Here is an 18988-nt window from a genome sequence, read left to right as displayed (position 1 = left end):
TTCTCCTTCCTTTTCTCCTTCCTTTTCTCCTTCCTTTTCTCCTTCCTTTTCTCCTTCCTTTTCTCCTTCCTTTTCTCCTTCCTTTTCTCCTTCCTTTTCTCCTTCCTTTTCTCCTTCCTTTTCTCCTTCCTTTTCTCCTTCCTTTTCTCCTTCCTTTTCTCCTTCCTTTTCTCCTTCCTTTTCTCCTTCCTTTTCTCCTTCCTTTTCTCCTTCCTTTTCTCCTTCCTTTTCTCCTTCCTTTTCTCCTTCCTTTTCTCCTTCCTTTTCTCCTTCCTTTTCTCCTTCCTTTTCTCCTTCCTTTTCTCCTTCCTTTTCTCCTTCCTTTTCTCCTTCCTTTTCTCCTTCCTTTTCTCCTTCCTTTTCTCCTTCCTTTTCTCCTTCCTTTTCTCCTTCCTTTTCTCCTTCCTTTTCTCCTTCCTTTTCTCCTTCCTTTTCTCCTTCCTTTTCTCCTTCCTTTTCTCCTTCCTTTTCTCCTTCCTTTTCTCCTTCCTTTTCTCCTTCCTTTTCTCCTTCCTTTTCTCCTTCCTTTTCTCCTTCCTTTTCTCCTTCCTTTTCTCCTTCCTTTTCTCCTTCCTTTTCTCCTTCCTTTTCTCCTTCCTTTTCTCCTTCCTTTTCTCCTTCCTTTTCTCCTTCCTTTTCTCCTTCCTTTTCTCCTTCCTTTTCTCCTTCCTTTTCTCCTTCCTTTTCTCCTTCCTTTTCTCCTTCCTTTTCTCCTTCCTTTTCTCCTTCCTTTTCTCCTTCCTTTTCTCCTTCCTTTTCTCCTTCCTTTTCTCCTTCCTTTTCTCCTTCCTTTTCTCCTTCCTTTTCTCCTTCCTTTTCTCCTTCCTTTTCTCCTTCCTTTTCTCCTTCCTTTTCTCCTTCCTTTTCTCCTTCCTTTTCTCCTTCCTTTTCTCCTTCCTTTTCTCCTTCCTTTTCTCCTTCCTTTTCTCCTTCCTTTTCTCCTTCCTTTTCTCCTTCCTTTTCTCCTTCCTTTTCTCCTTCCTTTTCTCCTTCCTTTTCTCCTTCCTTTTCTCCTTCCTTTTCTCCTTCCTTTTCTCCTTCCTTTTCTCCTTCCTTTTCTCCTTCCTTTTCTCCTTCCTTTTCTCCTTCCTTTTCTCCTTCCTTTTCTCCTTCCTTTTCTCCTTCCTTTTCTCCTTCCTTTTCTCCTTCCTTTTCTCCTTCCTTTTCTCCTTCCTTTTCTCCTTCCTTTTCTCCTCTCCTTCACCTAACATCATGTTTTCATGGCTTGTCTTCCCTCATTTTCATTTTCTGCGTCTTCCTGGATGATTCAAGAAATGGGTCTCCATGTGAGTTGTCCTTCAAGGTTTATGTGTATTTGGGTTTTGTTGGTTTTTAGTTTTGGTTTTTTTGTTGGTTTTTTTTTGGTTGGGGTTGGGTTTGTTGTTGTTTAGCACAGATTGTATCTATATATGATTTAAGCCAGAGTGAGTGGGAACATTCAAGGCCCTTTGTCTTGTGTAAACCCTTCTTCCTCCTCTTCAGCGCGCTGATATTTTGACTTTGCACACTGTTGCTCCTTTCCTAGTCTGCAGCCTTCCTTTTTCCAAGGTGCAAGAGCTGAGTGTAATCAGTGTTTTAAGAAGCTATGGAGCTTATTGCTGCAGGCTCAGTTAAAAACACAGTAAGGTCTGCATCCTATTTGTGGCACAGGAAAACCCAAGACCTCAGGTTGGAAAGAGCATTTCAGTTTAGGAGTAGTCTACAAACTTTGTGCATAAGGATTACTTGAACAGCAAAAAAGCGAACTCCCTTAAAGATGGCCAAATAAAACCTGAAAAAATGTACCTGTATAGTAGTGTTAAGGACGTAATCGCTGCCATAATTCGCAAAGTTGATGGCAATGCAGTAAGGCTACTGTGAAACTTTCCTTGTTGGCACAGTTGTTAATACGGACCAAAGGTTACTTCAGTTGCAAGTGCGGAAGGGACAGTCTGCTCGGTGCATCAGCAAACCTGGTCTAGTCCAGATCTAGGCTCTGTCTGTTAGGTGGCACATATGTGGTGTGGTGTTTTGTTTTAGCTATTGCATTGCTGTAGTGAGGTCTCTGTCAAAGTTTGCAGGACTGTTTGCTCAAGGAAGACATGGTTAAAGCTGAAATAAGAGAAGAATGTTAAAGAACTAGTGAAAGAATAGGCAAGAATAAATGAAAAAGTGGCAAACCTGCCTGGTGTTCTGTTTAAATGTGGAAAGAAAGGTGAACTTAAGTGTCTTTCTAGTTGTGAAGAAGACATCCAGGCTTTTGATTTATATTTTCAGCTGGCAGCTGTATCATTGGCATATGAAGTAACGTAGGGGTGTATCCTTTCCTTATAGCGCTTTAGGTATCATTGATCAGAGCTGTGACACACAGAGCAGGGGGTGTGGGAAGAACACTGAAGCCCTGAATGAAGGCATTGTCAGTGAGGTAAAGTAGCAACTGCTCAAACTTTACACCAAATTTAAACAACCTGTTATTAAACTACTGGCAAATTAAGCATACTTGCTTCTACTCTAAATTACTTAAAAAAGAAAAAAATGCTGTGCAGAATGCTTTTACCACCCAAAGACAACTTTTGGAAGGGGGAGGTGTATGCATGTATAGATCTGTCTTTTTGTCATAATGAGGGTGAACTGAATTTAACTCTCTTGAAAATAAAGATGAGCTAAAGCTTTTCACACTGCATATAACTCAGTATTTCATAATAATACAGAGGAACTGAGCATTGTAATTTGCACAATTTGTGTCTTAAATATCTTTGATATTGAAAAGGGAGAAAAGATTCTAATATTTCTCTTCTGGTACTAATATGATCTCTAGCATAACCATTTCTTACAGTAGTTGTGATTTCATTTTTGGGGGGCACAGTGGAAATGTCTTCTGTAGACAGATTCTCCACATGTTGGTTAATTACACATTTGTAGCATGTAAAGTGCTAAAGTCATTATGCATGCTCCTAGTCATGCTTTAAGGATTGGGTCACTTTACGTGCATAAACTGTCTCCCTAGTTTACAGTCTGTATATTTAGTGACCTAAAATACTTCTGGACAGAAATGTTAGTGCTGTAAAATGTGGCATGCAGGACCATGTTACGCTATAGTTTTGAGCTCATAATGCTCACCTCAACTGAAGTCAAGTAAACACAAAATAATTACATTTGCAGGTACATGGATATAAAAAGTGACTGTGAAATCATAAATTGTGAGTACAGGTGATTATAGGGACAAAACAGAATTATTTGTCTTGTCTCTTTCCACTCCATCAGACATAAATGTGTGCTAGAATGGAGGCTGCATTCTCTAGGATTCAAGAGATTATTTTTAACCTGGGAAAAAAATTCCAAGAAATAGCTCATAGATTGTAAACGTAAAGAAGTAAAAGGTGAAAGCAAAGAGAAATTTTAAATGTCACCCCACCCTGGCCAGTGCTTTTATCTGATTAATCATGTAGATTGTATCTTACAAGCTAACTAGAAGTGGAGGGAGCTATATTATTCTCAGCTCTGTACTTTGCATATACACACCTTTTCAAAGTGTGTGTTTGCATGACTTCAAGAAGAATCTTATGACTGGTTTGTAGGATGAATCATTTGCAGTGTCCTATCTGTGAAAGTGTCCGTGTTTGGTAAGAGAGGATATATAAATAATAAATTGACCACTTTGGTTATGAGAGGGGTTTGGTTTATTTTTTGGTATGTTTTGTATCAAGCCTAACACTGAAAACAATCAGAGGTGCCTTTGGATGCTTACTGTAAGGCAAAAACTCGTCAAAAATTTTAATACCGTAATACTTTAGGGTCACTTCAACTATAGCAATTTTGAAATTTATGTGAGCTAGGGTATACACCAGCATCCAATATCTTAAGTTGGTTTTAGAATAGTTTAAGAATACACAAACAGCTTGTGTTAGAACAAAGGCAGTGTTCAGTGTGCTTCTCTTACAGTTTTTCAAAAATACTTTAGTGTGCTTGTGTTGTGGGGTGTTGGTTCAGTCGGTACTGTGTATCTTTGGTGAAAAACCTTAATAGTTGCCTTGGCACAGTGTGGCAGTAGCAGAGACTTTGAGGGAATAAAACTGGTTGGGAACCTTATTGAGTGTTGCTGTTTTGCTGAATACAAGAGCATCTGTTGAATTTCTGGATCGGACTTGCTGAAATACAGCAACAGGAGAGCAGGATAAAGTTAGAGGAATCAAGCTGGAAAAATGAGGAGGAAAGAGTTTGGCAAGAGGAGCTTCATGTTGCATTAAGTGTGTGGCTATATTAAACTTACTCCTTTTTCTTGTGTTTTGAAGCCAAAGATTAAACGTTTATCAGAGGGGTATTGTAGCCATTCAGGTGAACATGGTCACTGCACCACTTTTTACAAAAGTCGTTAAACGACAGCCAGTGTCCAAATGAACTTGTACTGTATTTTTGTTGCTGGGAAAATTGCGTTCCGTTTTAGAAAATGGATCTGAGGCAAAGGTGAGATTCTGACTTTTAATACACACTTGTAAACTTTGGAAACCTCGTAACACTGAAGGTCTTTAAGCTTACTTTTAATGGCATTCATTCCACCATAGCTTATTAGTGAAACTTACTTCTCTTCCCTAATGTGTTTGGTTTTAGTATGATTAAATCTGGTCACCCAGCTCATGCTATTAGGCGTGACAAGAATGTTCTCCTCATGTTTGAAATTAGACAAGGGATTAAATACTTGGAAATGACTAAGTCTAGGTCCTGTGCCTCTACTATGTCATTAAAAAAATGCTATCCGGGCTCTCGTGTTAGCTGGAAAACATTGCTCTGGACCTCTAAGTTTTTACTAGGCTTAGAAGCTGACAGCTTCAAATTCTATCTGTAATTACTGAAGCTAGCTATCTAAAATAAATGGTTGTGGGAGGACAACAGGTGATGCATAAGTCTTGGAGCCATGAAGCTGAAAGTTATGTTGTATTAGGAAGTAAAAATGAGGTAGTCATTCCAGAAGATGGCTTGAGATGCTGTACATCTAGTTCTTTTTATTAGGATTTTTGGATAAAAGTAGGGTTAGCTTTCAGATTTCCCTGTAGGCCTCATTTGGCATACACATAATTTTACTCAGGTGGGATATCTACAAAAAAATACTGTTTGTTACTCGACGATCGGTCAAACAAAATGTGATGTGTTTCCTTGCATATGAGGTGTGCCATGCTTTGTGTCCCCCAGTAATGAAAAGGAGGGTTTAATGTTTCCTGCTGTCGTTCAAGGCTGTTCTGAAGTTTTGGCAGAAATATTACCTCCTTTTGACGATTAGCATGGGCAGAAATTACAGTTTTGTTTGACAGTGTTTTAATTACAGTTGAATGCAGGGTTGAAAGATGGGATGGCGCTGAGCACTGTCATACTTCAGCTTCAAATTGTGTATCTATCAGCTGGAAACTACAGGGATGGGGTTTTTTTCCATGTAATAATAGCTGGTCCTGAAGATATGATGAAGTCTGCGTTCTCTGGTCTGGAGCTACAGAGTGGATGTTGCAAGTCAGGCAAGTGATCCTGTCCACAAAGCAGGTCACCAGCGAGTTTGAGCTGTTTGGGCAAGAAAGTATGGTGACAAGTACGGTTCAAGCCTGATGTGCGTGTAGTCCTGCCAACAGTACAGCCCACAGGAAAGTGAGAGATCTCACTGATACAAAGTTATGACAATGTGAATGTTTTAATTCACCTGTAGCAATGCATGGTTCTTGGGTGGGGGGGCGCCTTGCTCTTGGCAGTTGCTGACAGCCTGGGCACTGGGAAGTCATAGACTTCTAACCTCTCTTTTCTCCCTCTTTGTAGGTTTAGCAAATGGGATGTTGGGTAAAGAGATAACTGTCCGTACTGTGGGCCAGATTTGACCTTCCAGAACGTTTTGCTTAGGAGAGTTTTTCTGTGCGTGAATCCCATAAATACCTTTGAAAACTACACTTAGATTTTTCACATGAAATAGACTTCATATTTTAGATCACATTTTTACTGTGTTTGTGTATAGTAACAACTGTACTGAGTAACAAAGCCTTGTTTTACCCCTCCTTTTTCTGTACATGTAAGACCATAGCTTAGTTTAGCCACCAAGTTTAAATGGTTGCTTCATAAATATGCTATAGTAGTTAAAGTATTCTTATGTAGTGAAACTTTACTCCTATTAAGATATTATATTAATAATTACCTTTCTGTTTTTCTGCACATGACTAAATCTGCAAAAAACCTAGTAGTTTGTAGCATTGTTCCTCTACTGCTTTATTTCCCAACTGTGTTAACTAGTTAGTGACTGGAAGCAGTAAATTATTTGAGTCTAGGAAGTTAGTGATGTGGTGCTGTCATTGTGTATTTGTGTCTTTAATTGCAGAATTCAAATTGGAAGCCAGCCGAGGGATAGCAAGGTGATGTCAAATGCAGTGAATTTATTGCTTATAAAGAGTATGTCTATGTAGTGGACTACATGAGAAAATAATAATCAAAGTTAACTTCTTTCTTATGACATTGTTTTTAATGTTTTGTTTTGTTTTTTAATGGCTACATCTTGATTTAAATACCAAGGGTTACTTTCAGGGGAGGGGAGGGAAAATTAGTACAGTGTGAATACCTTGAGTTTAAAAGATTCTGGGAAAAGATAGGATTTGTAGATGCACCAGGGTACATAAAAACTAGGAGATGCTTAGTTGGGGAAGAAAGTTTATTTCCATTGTTATAGAGGGGGAAGATCCACATCTGCTGAGTGACAGGCAGGCTTGCAATGGAAGGGTGGCTGCCTCTGACAGGCACTCTGAGAGATGTCTGAGTAAGAGCCCTGGCTGTAGCTTCTCTCTGCAGGCTGCCTGGGGAGGGACCTGGGCTCAGTTATGAGCTGTTTTACCTGTTACAATTTCTGCTAGCTAGCAAGGGGTTAGCTTTTTGTTGTGAACTTTTAGACAGCAGTGAAGGATTTTTGCCTTGGTATGCCGAAGTATTTTTACTATAATGCACTCTCATTCTAGGCTGCTTGCTTTTTGCAGATTAGTAAGACAATAACGGTCAGTTACTTTTTACACATACTGTAGTCATAAGTAGATTTGTAACCGTGTCTTCTCTTGCTTCTGTGGAGAGTTCAAATAGTACCCAATTTCAGGAACTGAAAAGTTTCTTCTCTCCTGGATGGTAGACATTGAATTTTCTTGCTTTGTATTGCGATGCTGACTTAGGGTCATAGTCCAAGACTGTGGGTGTGTAACATGCACAGAGCATTTCCTGCAGTAGAGGCAAGTGGCCACTTGTGGACCTTTGTTCTTTCTGGCTTTCATTGCTTGGTTGTGAAAGTCTGTCGTTATTAGTACTGCAGCAGGTTCGATTTCCAGAAATTAAAGAAGTTCAATACAAACAAGGTATGATCTGTATTACACTAAAGCATGATGCAGCATTATTCCGACGTGTCTTTAACAACCAGTTTGCTGTAATTTTAGAAACAGAATGGCAAGGTTGGATTTTAAGTGTATGTTTTATAAGATATATATTAATTGAATTCTTGGTTTTCCACCTAATCTTTTATGTAATCATTGCTCATGTAAAAAGAAAAATTATCTACAGAAGCAGTTTATGTTTGATTGAAACGAGACAGTACTTGTTGCTCAGATTGACATAATGAAAATAGTTCTCAGTGATTTTACTTAAGAGCGTGAGATTTAAGTCCTTATGGGTGATGTATAGTAAAGGACTATGAAGAGTGGTAACTTAGGTGTTACTGCAGTAAGGCAGTCATTGACTAAGAATCCTGAAGAACTGTCTCAATCTTATCTGGTCTTTTTAGGGTCAGGGAGAAAACGCAGAAAAGAAGTCCTACAAATAATTGGGCAGATATCAGGGAGGGTATAACAGAATACTTAATCTGTGAAACTGGAGTAGAATATACAATAGACTAGAAGTGGCTGTGACAAAGCACCTATCACATACTGTAGATCCTGAAGGAATATCTTTATTTTCAGCTCCTGAAAGGTCAAAACCAAATAATAGGATTTATCAGGTCTCAGCCTATACTACCCTTGAAATTATGGAAGGGTTCATACATGTCTTGGCCAGCAGGCTCCATTACAGGTTTAGCATAAAGCTGTATTCTTGTCTACAGAAGCATAGCAAAACCGTCATCATGTTTCACTGTGTTTTGAGTATTTCAGTGAATGGGCTGTAGGGTACAGAATCACAGGATGGTTTGGGTTGGAAAGGACCTTTCAAGATCAGCTAGTTCCACCCCCCTGCCACGGGCACAGACACCTTCCACCAACCCAGGCTGCTCCAAGCCCCATCAACCTGACCTTGAGCCCTCCCAGGGATGGGGCATCCACAGCTTTTCTGGGCAACCTGTGCCAGTGCCTCACCACCCTCATTGTATAAAACACTTTCTTATATCTAATCTAAATCTACCCTCTTTCAATTTAAAACCATTGACCCTTGTCCTGTCACTACAGTTGCTGGTAAAGTGTTTCTCCATCTTTCTTGTAAGCCCCCTTTATATATAGAAAGGCTGCAGTAAGAGTAAGTTGATCCTGACTCGCTACAACTGTTACTTGTGGGTTAGTTTTTTAAATCCTGTTACCTTTGTTGTTTTTGGGTGTTGTCTAATTTTGTTGTTATGGTGGATGAGACACATTAAAATTGAAAAATATTTTTAAGGACTTGTTTAAAAAAGGCTCTTGGCTGCTTGATATTCTCAGTAATCCTTTCCAGGTGACTGTTTTCCTACCCTGTCATTTCACGTGGCTGATGAATTGATAACTATCCTTTCACTACCTCCCAAACCTTGTGTTTGTCACACAAAGACACACTTAAGCACTCATGGGAGTTCTGCATTTTCTTAGTATCTTATTCTTTTATTCACAATTCATGCAGTCTTTATTTTGTGCACTCTATTAGCTGTTCGTTCTTCCCACCATTATTGGCTGCATATTTTCTTGCTGGTAGGATGACATTGAAGGAAGTAGTGTTCATTTACTTAGCAAAAAAAATGTATGTAAGCATGCATTTACCAGACAGAAGAATTCCCTGCTTCCAAAATATCTTGGATTTTCAGGTTACCTGTAATAGAATCTCAAGTCTGGAAGAATTATTGATAATTGAAGAAAAATGGTTGGGTTTAGTATCTTGTTAATCTTGGATATCTATCAGGATGCATGTTAAACAACGAGTTACCACAGAACCCCGAGTTGTTTGGAAATACTGGAGTTTTACTGTTGTGTAGGGAGGCTTTTTGCACGAGGTGTCTGCTGCTTGGAAAGATTTTTACTGTTAGGTTTTCTTATTGGCGTTAGGGTTTTGTTGTCAGCAGCACAGGCCTAAGTGCCTACAGGCTTTGGACTGATCTGGGCACTGACAGTCACATTTTGTAGTTGATTGCTGAATTGCAAAATTATTTTCCTTGGTTCTGGTATTTCAGATCTCATCATGGATTTCTTATCTGTGTAAATGAAGATGTTTCAGTGAAATAATTAATTTTGTATCTTTTTCTCCAATGTAAATGAGTTTGGACTGTCATGTAACGTGCATGTTTTCTTTTCCTTTTGCAGATTGTCCTCCTGGGAAACATCACTCTTTGTATGTAAAGAATATCTCACCGAGTTGCTGCAACTGAGTTTAGAATGTTACTTGACTTGTGATTCTGATGGAGGAATAAGCAGATCTCAGGCTGCTGCACTGGAAGACTTTACAGGAAATACAAAATGTCATCAAATAGGAGTCAGAACCCACATGGACTTAAACAGATTGGTCTTGACCAGATATGGGATGACCTAAGAGCTGGAATTCAACAGGTTTATACCAGACAAAGTATGGCAAAATCCAGATACATGGAACTCTACACGTATCCTAATGCCTAAGCCAGTTAATACTTCCACTGTTAGTAGATTAGAGATAGCTTTTTACTTTTCTAAATTCAAAATGGCTTCATAAGTGCAAATTTGACTTAGTGGCTTTTAAGAATATATTTTGATTTTGAAGATTAGCCTTTTCTATTTAATCTTCCTGGCGAATAAGCAGGAACATTCTGTTGTCTGGAAAATTGTCTTCATAATTATGGCTACTTCTGAATTTCAGGTTTGATTACTGTTATCTTTGACAGAGCAGATGTTTAAAGTGATTTCATTAATAGGTCTAATTTTGAGTCCACAGTACACCAAAAGAAAACAGAAGTTCTTTTTCCTTCATATGTTAGTCTGGCATTATGCTGCAGGTCTTACTTGGTCATAATGGCCAGTTATCTGGAAAAATTTTCTCTTGTCAATCTCAGAGTAGGACTTTACTCTTGAGTTGTTTTTATAATTTTCCAGCTGGAGTGAGAATGCACCCAGTGGATTTCTCTTGAATTCCTAGCTTGCATCAGAGAGCTATTGAAATTTCCCAGCATCCAGCATCTCCCCATTCTGGGAGTTGTTATAAGATGCTGAAAGGGAGTTGTGTTCATCCTTGTATGTGTGTACTGAAGTACTGTTTGCAAGATTGTAGGAAGCTTGTTTTTATCAGGTAGTGCGTAAGGATCTTCTATAACTAATTTGAAGGAGGAATGTGCCTCTTGCTGTATTATAGCTTCAGTGTTTGACTTCAAGAGTTTGTTTGGAAAGTGAGAAATCCTTCTGTTATGTTCCACCTGTAAAGTTGCACATAAATGGATTTGGTGAGGAGCCACCTCTGTTTTGCATCTGTTGTTCTGTGTTCACTCTCGTAACCTTGTATTGCTCAGTAGAGTAAGCACTGCTTAAGAAGATGGTGGTACAGCAAAGTTTGTAGACATATGGTAGAAGAGATGATGACTGAATACATTTCCTATCTGACTAAGTAGTTCTGCTGTTTTCTTTATCAAATTTTAGAGGTTTTTTTGTTCTGATACATAAGTTAACGTCTAAAGCTGTTGTTGGCACTGATTTGGAATTGCGTATCGAATTTTAGTCTGTGTTAATGTTTTTGAAAGGGCAGAGCTTTTATAACAGAAAGAGGAGCTTGAAGGCTATAAAGCAGTTAATTCTGTAGCTCTCTGTACTTTCTAAGGAGATGGAAAAGATTGTTTTCTGTACATGTAATCTCAGTCAATGTGTAACCTTATCTGTGCCTGCAGAATCCATGCTTCTGGTGGGGCTGGGAAAAACCCTGGGCAGTCTGCTGAGTGTTTCTGGGTTACTTCTTTAATAGTGATGGGAAAATGAAATAACATTTGGTTGAGGGTCCTAACTTTTCTTAAAATGACTGATTTCTTGCAGCACTAGGTTCAGCATTGTTCTTGACTAAATGAAACAGTCTGCAAATGTTGAATGTCTGCTAGAAATCTAACATGTAGTAGAACCTTTGGGAGACTTTTTCCTTGAGTGCCTTTAAAATATTCAGGTTTGTGAGATCTGTCAAGCAGGGCAGCTGAGGTCTAAGTACCACTTGTAATGGTAATGTTAAAACACTTTTTTTCTTTTCCTGATGTTCTCAAATATTCTTGGAATGAAGCTGTAAAGGGATATATTGTCTATTAACTGCTCATTTGCTTCTTGTTGCTGCTTCACAGAGTTGTTTGATCTGAAACTAAGGGTGGTTTTTGTTACTTTTACAAGTGAATTGATTTAGTGGATAGTTTTAGTGGGTGACTTTTATTTGTGGATTAATTTAATAGTCTGATAACTCAGAATATTTGGCACTGGTTAGGCTAAGAGTTTTTAATCTACTATGAAGAAAACAGCGCACTTTGCATCCTATACTAAGTGCACACGTTCAGCAGTTAGGCTTAAAAGATTACTCCCCTTTCAGTATCTGTAACACCTTTGCTCAGTCTTTGCATACAATAACTAGTAAATGGATGGACTTTTATTTCTGGAAGCTCTGCCTATCAAACAGCTTGGCTTGGAAAGCCAAACATGCAAATGAGTTTCAGCTGCAGCTGTAAGTGGCCTGAAGATCAGCCCTACTTACAAGGATGCTGGATGTGATAGCCGTTTGGGAATCTTGCACAGTGGACAGTTTAGGCATTTCCTCATCCTCTTTTGTCCCATGTCCTGTCACACACACCCCCACACCTGCCCCATCCTTTTTTGTTTTTGTCAGGGTGTTGCTCCTAAAATGGATTCCATTTCATCCCTGTAATTTGTAAGAGGAGGAGAACCATGCATAGAAGCAAACCTACTTTTAGTTCTGTATCTCAGTCAAAGTCGATTGGAGATGTGGAGGTTTTTGTTGTGCATTTTTCAAGGGAATCTGGGAAAGAATTGGAGGAGTTATGCAATTCAGACAGTTTGGATCTCCATCCTGCCTCCACTCATTTTCTTTGTTTAGTGTCTGTCTTTGTGAGACACTAGATGCAGTCTCTGAGTACAGGCCAGAGCTTGTACTTAAGTGATTTATTTATTTATTTATTTTCCTTCATTCCAGCAGGAGAAGAAGGAGGTTGATTATACCAGGGGCTTTGTAGATCTTAGAATACTGAAGATATGAACCAAGAAATCTTGTTTCTTAAAGGTGGTTATCAAGATTCTTATCCCTGCTTTTTCTATTTTAGATTCAATTGTGCTTCTGATTGCAGGGTATATTTTTCTGTCAGATCAGATGATCACCAGGTGTTTTTCAGTACTGCATATACTTTTGTGATTCCTTTTGCCTGCCAGATATGCCAAAGCACCTAACCAAAAAAAGCAGTCTTTATGGAAGTTGTTATTTTTATTTACCACTCCTTGCATGATTATGAAGATCACTGTACTAATGTAATTTAATTGCTTTCTGAGGTATGTTCTTTGTGCTTCCTGTTGAGAATTTACAACTTCCATGTAGAAACAGAATTGCTTTAGTTGTTTGTTGTGGATGGTGACACTGTTTTGTTGTTGTGTGGTTTGGTGGTTTTTTGTTTGGTTTTGTTTTTCCCATGTGTGAGATTATTGAAAATGAAATCTGGATGCTTTTCTGTCCCTTACCCAGATATTAAGTAATTTATAGTACTGGAGAGAGCTTAGTAGCTCCTGCAATAGTAACTAACATCTTGTGACAGGCTGTATTGCAAGTTAGCATAGAATTACATGCCAAGAATTGACCTCATGCAGAAAAGAGAAATGGTAAGATTAACTAGATTTTTAGGAACAGCAGACCTAACAGCATTACTAATATCGTGAGGCAAAGGCCTTTTTACTCTGTTTTTCCTTTGATAGCAATTAGTTTGGAGACTGTTAGCCACAGGACTAGGTTGTAAAAGTCAGCGTTACAGCAGTGATAAAGTCACCCAAGAGTCACTCCTGGAACTCGGGAGGACCACAGCAAGTTTGGGTACATTGCATCTGAGGGGGGGGTCACTCAGAAGTAATTCTTTCTGCTTTATGCAAAGGGAAAAAAGTTCAAGCCACTGTTCTGCAGCAACAAAAAAGGAACCCTGTTGGTTGCAATTAGTCAAGGACTAATGAAATTGTAGTATCAATGTATGCAAAATATCTCTATGTGGCATTTAGTCTGCTTGAAGGAAACTGCTAGTTAATCCGTCTGAGAGAACTGTGCTTCCATTAAACTGAAGTTGTGGGCTTCTGTTTTGAATTATTGGTGGAAGATCTATAACTTCTTTTACTAGAATTATTTTTACTCAACATATTCATATTGCTGTAAGTCACTTGTCTTTACGGCCACCTCTACTTACACTCCATTTGGCAATGATAAAATATTTGTGCATCTTGTGCTGGTTTTCTGGTTTTGGCAGAAGGTGATGCCTGGTTTTCAGACTAATTGTATGGTGAGTCTGCAGTTTATTTTCCTCAGGCCTCATGGTGTGAGAGGATGAATTGGGATTTACATACATTTGGATTTAAACTCTGCAGTGGAAAGAATTAAAGGATTTTGTTACTCTTGTTTTATGTATCTTAAGCAGGTTCTCAGATCAGCTACTAGACTACAGTTAAACTTCCCTGCGCTATATTAAACTAGCATAATAGTGGCTTACACAAAAAGCTGAATTAATTTCTGAAATTGTTACTCTTCCTCCAAGCACACATCAACTTCTCAGTTTCCAGATATGATGGGTCAGTGGAAGGCTTAGTGGTGGACTTTTATTTCATACGTGTGTACTTTTTTATTTGAAATGTCAAAATGACTTTTTTACAGCATAATCTCAGGCTTTCACTGTCTTGATTTACAAAACATAATATGAGAAGCATTCTTAAGGAATTTTTTTAGACAGCGTAGTTCTCTTGTGCTCATACTGAACAGAGGAACCTTTTTGTACAGTTCTGATATTTAATGAAAATTAAATTGGGAAAAATAAGACTGTTTAAAGGTTCCAAGTACCGTTAATTTATAACAAATAAGGTTTTTATCTACATGAAGATCTTTTAATTGATAAAAAGATTATACAGTACTATGGAAGTTGTGGTGGTTTTACTAAAAAGTGCATCTGCAACGTCCAGATTGGCTTTCAAAATCTTTCTAATGTTGTGTACATAAATGTCAACAGTTCCTAGAGTACATTTCAGTAGTTGTGTTTGGCATTAGCTATTCTATAGCTATTATGTGAAACTTTGAAGTCAAATGACCGAATTTGCTATGACTTAAAATTTGTTCATCTTACACCTGTAAATTGGATTCTGCAAATGTTTCTTATATTATTGTTCTCTTATTAGCCACAGTAATTATTTTCAATTGTTTAAAGTATTTTAAAGTAAGGTTAGGTTGTTCTGTCACATTTCATTGTTTTATGAAAAATCTTTCCTTTGTTTTTGAATTTTCTTATTGTGATTAAATTTTGTTAACTGATTTTAATGAAGTGATAATTACTGATTATCCATTGATAAATATAAGTAAGTATAAATCACAAAAGGTTACTGTAATCAGTTTTATAATCTGGGATTTTTTTCCCTCAGATATTAGCAAGTGGTAAAGGAAAGACTGTGTTAAACATTAAATAATTAAGAGTAGTATGCTTACATTTAAAAATACCAGATGACTCGGGATAATTTTTCTGTTCATAAAATAGAATGTATAAATACATTGAACATTTTTCTGCCCGTGGGTAGATTCAGCACCAGTAGTATATGTTACTCAAGGGAAACCATGAAGCCTTTCTCTTGGCATCCATTTGCCACGGTCTTCTGTAGTTGTAAAAGTTGCTTCTACTGCAGTCCTTGTCCTAGTGGCTTTCACTGGAATTCCTGTTTTTTAGTAGGATTTTAGCTTAGCAGATGTATATTAAAACTCTGAGAATCTTCTATTTTCCAATCCCATGAATCTGTTGTTACTAGGCAGCATGGTATGGTTTTTTTGGCTTTTTGGTCTTTTTACACACACGGCCCCCGAACAGATTATTATGCTTTTCCTGTACAGAAAAGATAATGGGGTGTTAGGGCATGCATTTTTTAAACCTCAGAAACTGTTCCACTTTCTCTTGAGGTTCTGTCACTCTAAGCCATCTTTCACTTTCAAGTCCAGTTGCTTAAGGTTGCTCTGAACACATGAAAGTAGCCTCCGCTGTCTGCTAGTATTAATCCTGCTTATATTCAATGTATTTCATAGTGTTTCCCATGTGCCATGTAGTGTTTGTGTGGAGTGCAAAGGTAGAAGTAAATGTATTTGTTTACGTCTTTGAAGGGTACGTAATACACTTTTCCTTGTGTGGAAAGGTAGATATAATTGTATGGTTTTGTGTATATTTATAAAAATCATTGCTTCCATTTGAAAGAAGTGCAGAATGTTTATATTAGTATGATTGGTTCCTTTTTTAATGTTCTTTGCCACCGTGATTGCTTGCTGTTCTACTTGCTTTTTATAGTAACCAAGAGTATTCTATACAAAACCAACCTCTGTCAATGCAAAGAAATTTAAACTTTAAAGCAACCTTAGTTATAGTAGTTCTTATACTTCCCAGCATAAAGACTGTATGCTGTGTATATGTGTTTGGCTTTGAAAATTTGTTTTTTTCCTTGTAACTCAGTGCTTCTCTGTGGTTCTTTGGAGTTTATGCTAGGAAGAGGAAAACAAGAAGTTACCTGTTGGTCTTCAGATAGCTTTTGCTGGAAGTTTCTCCCATCTCAGACTTGTAGAAACGTGTCTGAGCTCAGTTATGGCTGGATTTTCATAGCAGCTGTGTGGCTGCTGCTGCAATAGCTCCTTCAGTCTCTGCCTCAGTCCTTCCCCCACTAAAATGGTGATGGGTTAACCGTGCAATTTTATCTAATCTAAAGACTTACATGTGTAATTGATCTTAGGATAAAGTGTATTGAAAGACAAATGGAGAGTGTGTGGGGCTGGGGACAAGGTCTTAATTTTGGGTTTTTCATTTTCTCTGAATTGCTTTGTTGAGGTAACCCTTCCTTACTGGATGACAAACTGAATATACTTAAAATAGGCTCTTGCTGATACCTCCCTGAAAGGAGTGAAGGGTTCGGGGGTTTTTGTTTTACTGCTGCTCCTAGCAAAGCTGAAGTGGGTGTTTAAACCACTTGTTACTTCTTTTTGGCAACCTTATAATTTCAAAAACTTGTGCAAAATTCCTTCATCTGTTTAGCTTATGAAATGTTAAAGTCACATAGGCATGTCCACTTCTATAGCGGCGTGCCTGAGGTTTTGTGAGGTTTGCACAGCCTAATCTTCTGAATTTCAGCAGGAGTTGAAGTGTTTTTAATAATTTTGAAGAAAATATGTAAAGCTGTTCTTTAGTAAATATGGTAAGGCTGTATTGTTTGTATTAGAAGTGGTTTTACAAGAGTACAAAACTTCCATGATCCTTCCTAGCAGTTTTCCTGTCAGTATTTTCAGTAAATTTCTATATGTTGTTCTTGCATGCTTTGGTGTAATCTAGGAAATACAGATTTTTGACAAAAGTGGAACTAATCTCACTTTGTTCCTGTAGGCCAGCTGTTGAAGTGACAGAGCACTTAAGAGAGAGTTAATTACTGAGTAAGATCTGCAATAGCAAATTTATGCCTAAGACGGATCTTTTATTATAAAGAGACTAGAAGTAATGAGAGAAAAGATCTGGTTAGGGAGTTGTTCAGCTGTTTTGATGTGCTTCCTGCTTCTCAAAAGCTTTGTTGTCATTTCTCTCTGCCCTATGGTTTTGTGCTACATTGTATTAAATTCTGCTTCTCTTTCAGTTCCTTTTAATTTTACATACCTGTTCCTCATACAGACTTGGTGTAGTATGTTAATTTTTTGTAGCAAAATGGAAAAACTGTGGGCACCTAGCTGTGCTGCTGAAAGGGGAATCAGTTAATACCTCAGCAGAACTGTTTTCTTTATTAAAAAATTTAAGATCAGGAGACTCATGTGAAACTGAGTAATTTGTACCCGTCAGTGTAAAATCTGAGTGTTTTCCTGTTGTGTGTTGAATTGCAGAACTGATACTTGTCTCGCTTAATTTCTGTTTGCAGTTGCTTTTGGAGGGGAAAAAAAATGCTGTATGGAGTATTTTGGTACTTTCTGGGGTGGAGAGTAGATTAGAGGTGACTGGTGTGCTCAAGCTTGGATTTTGAGGGCGTACTTGCTGAAAAAGTATATGCAGCACTCTGAAAGCCTGTTTCACTTCTGCCTTGTGGACAGAGAAATTCAGATATCCTTAGCAAAGGACCTGGGAACAGTGACAACACTTAGTTGTGGTGGCCGTCACTTCCCTAGTCACATCACCACTTGCCTGCATGAACTCCCATTATACTGGAAAACCAGTTGTGTGTCAGGATCTCCTCCAAGGCCATGGATTCATTACGGTGTGGCAAAATGGGAATTACTGGTTTTTTCCCTTTGCACTGTAGAAACTGAGTCAAGGTTGTCACATAGTGTAAATTATGTTGAAGACAAAGGTGGTCAAAGTAATTAGTCTTCGGCTGCTTCTTGTATCCCTTTTTGAAGAGTTTCAGAGAATAAAGTTTCAAGAAAGATTTTTTTTTTTTAATTCATCTTAAACAGCACAATGCTGAATCAATATATAAGCTTTATACCTCAAATTTTAATTTGAATACGTAAATGTAATTTCTCCTTTACGGTAAGGAAGGTGTAGAAGTTAGAGGAGATTGATGTTGATATGTGCCTCCTGTAGATGGTTTGTCTGTTCGCTGGGCTAAATCTGAAGTTCAGCAGCCAGAAGCTTGGGGAGCAGCACAGCTTCACTGCAGTGCAAACTATTCTATTGAGGAATTAACTTCACTGCTTGTTATAGTATGCGAATTGCTATGCACAATTGTGCAAACACCCACAGAAACGTTCCCTAATAGCTGTTTGGATATGTATATGACTTCCAGCATACAAAGCAGTGGAGAGGATTTGTTTGCTTTCTGCAACCAAGAATTCTTTTCATAGCGTTCCCCTTGTGATTCTGAGATGGACTGTCATGTAGTTCGTTGCAAGCAGCATGAGACTGATTTTGTTTTGAATATGTCAGTCTTTCTGTCAGTGGTTGGCTTTAGCAGATGGGGACACAGATTGTAAACAAAGTGTGAGAGAGCATTCTTTCATGTATAATATGTCAAAGAGTTATTTGCACTTGCAAGCTGCCTTCTGCATAGGCAAACTTGTTTTGCATAGAACAACTAAACTAGAGCCTTTAAAAAATGCTGTCTTACACACTTTGGCTAGCAAGACTCCAGCCAAAGTAACAGTTATATGGGTATTACTGGTATATTTTTCTTCCAGCTCTGAGCTGACTGCTGTCAGGCAGGGGCAAAAGGTCTCTGTTTCTTTCAGTGTTTACTTTACAAGGAATTCTGGGTTTAATAGTAAAATGTATGGGGTTAGAAAAAGGCTTGTGTCTTCTAACCTTGGTCTTCTATTTTTCTGAAGGCTGTTGTGATTATTCTTGGAGAAGAACAGAAAGAATATTTTCATCAAGCAGTATTCACAAAAACTGCAAGAGTTACCCATCATCTGGGCAGTCCTTGTATTTTTAGGCTTGCTTAAAGCCACTTGGGATAGGAGTTAGGGGAAGGAGGCAAGACTGTCAACTGGGTATTTCTGAATCAGCCCTAAAGTCCTTGAATCGTGATGGAGAGACTTCCCATACACAATTCAGAGGACCTTATATTAACTATTGTAAAGTTAAACAGTGACATAACCCCTGCTT

The 18988-nt window shown here is 38.2% G+C and overlaps 1 protein-coding gene across 1 annotated transcript in view; it reads left to right on the top strand.

Moving 5' to 3' along the window:
* The window catches only part of CUL1 (cullin 1), a 55109-nt gene that overhangs the window by 7611 nt on the left and 28510 nt on the right, over positions 1-18988 (top strand). Inside the window, exon 2 of the mRNA XM_056338639.1 lies at positions 9510-9802. Within this exon, the coding sequence (XP_056194614.1) occupies positions 9663-9802 (140 nt within the window). The 5' untranslated portion in view covers positions 9510-9662. The remainder of the gene's footprint in view (positions 1-9509; positions 9803-18988) is intronic.

The sequence above is a fragment of the Falco biarmicus genome, chromosome 4 (genome assembly GCF_023638135.1).
Source record: "Falco biarmicus isolate bFalBia1 chromosome 4, bFalBia1.pri, whole genome shotgun sequence".
Classification (NCBI taxonomy): Eukaryota; Metazoa; Chordata; class Aves; order Falconiformes; family Falconidae; genus Falco; species Falco biarmicus.
Note: the sequence above shows the minus strand (reverse complement) of the source record. Positions and strands in the feature narration are given on the sequence as shown.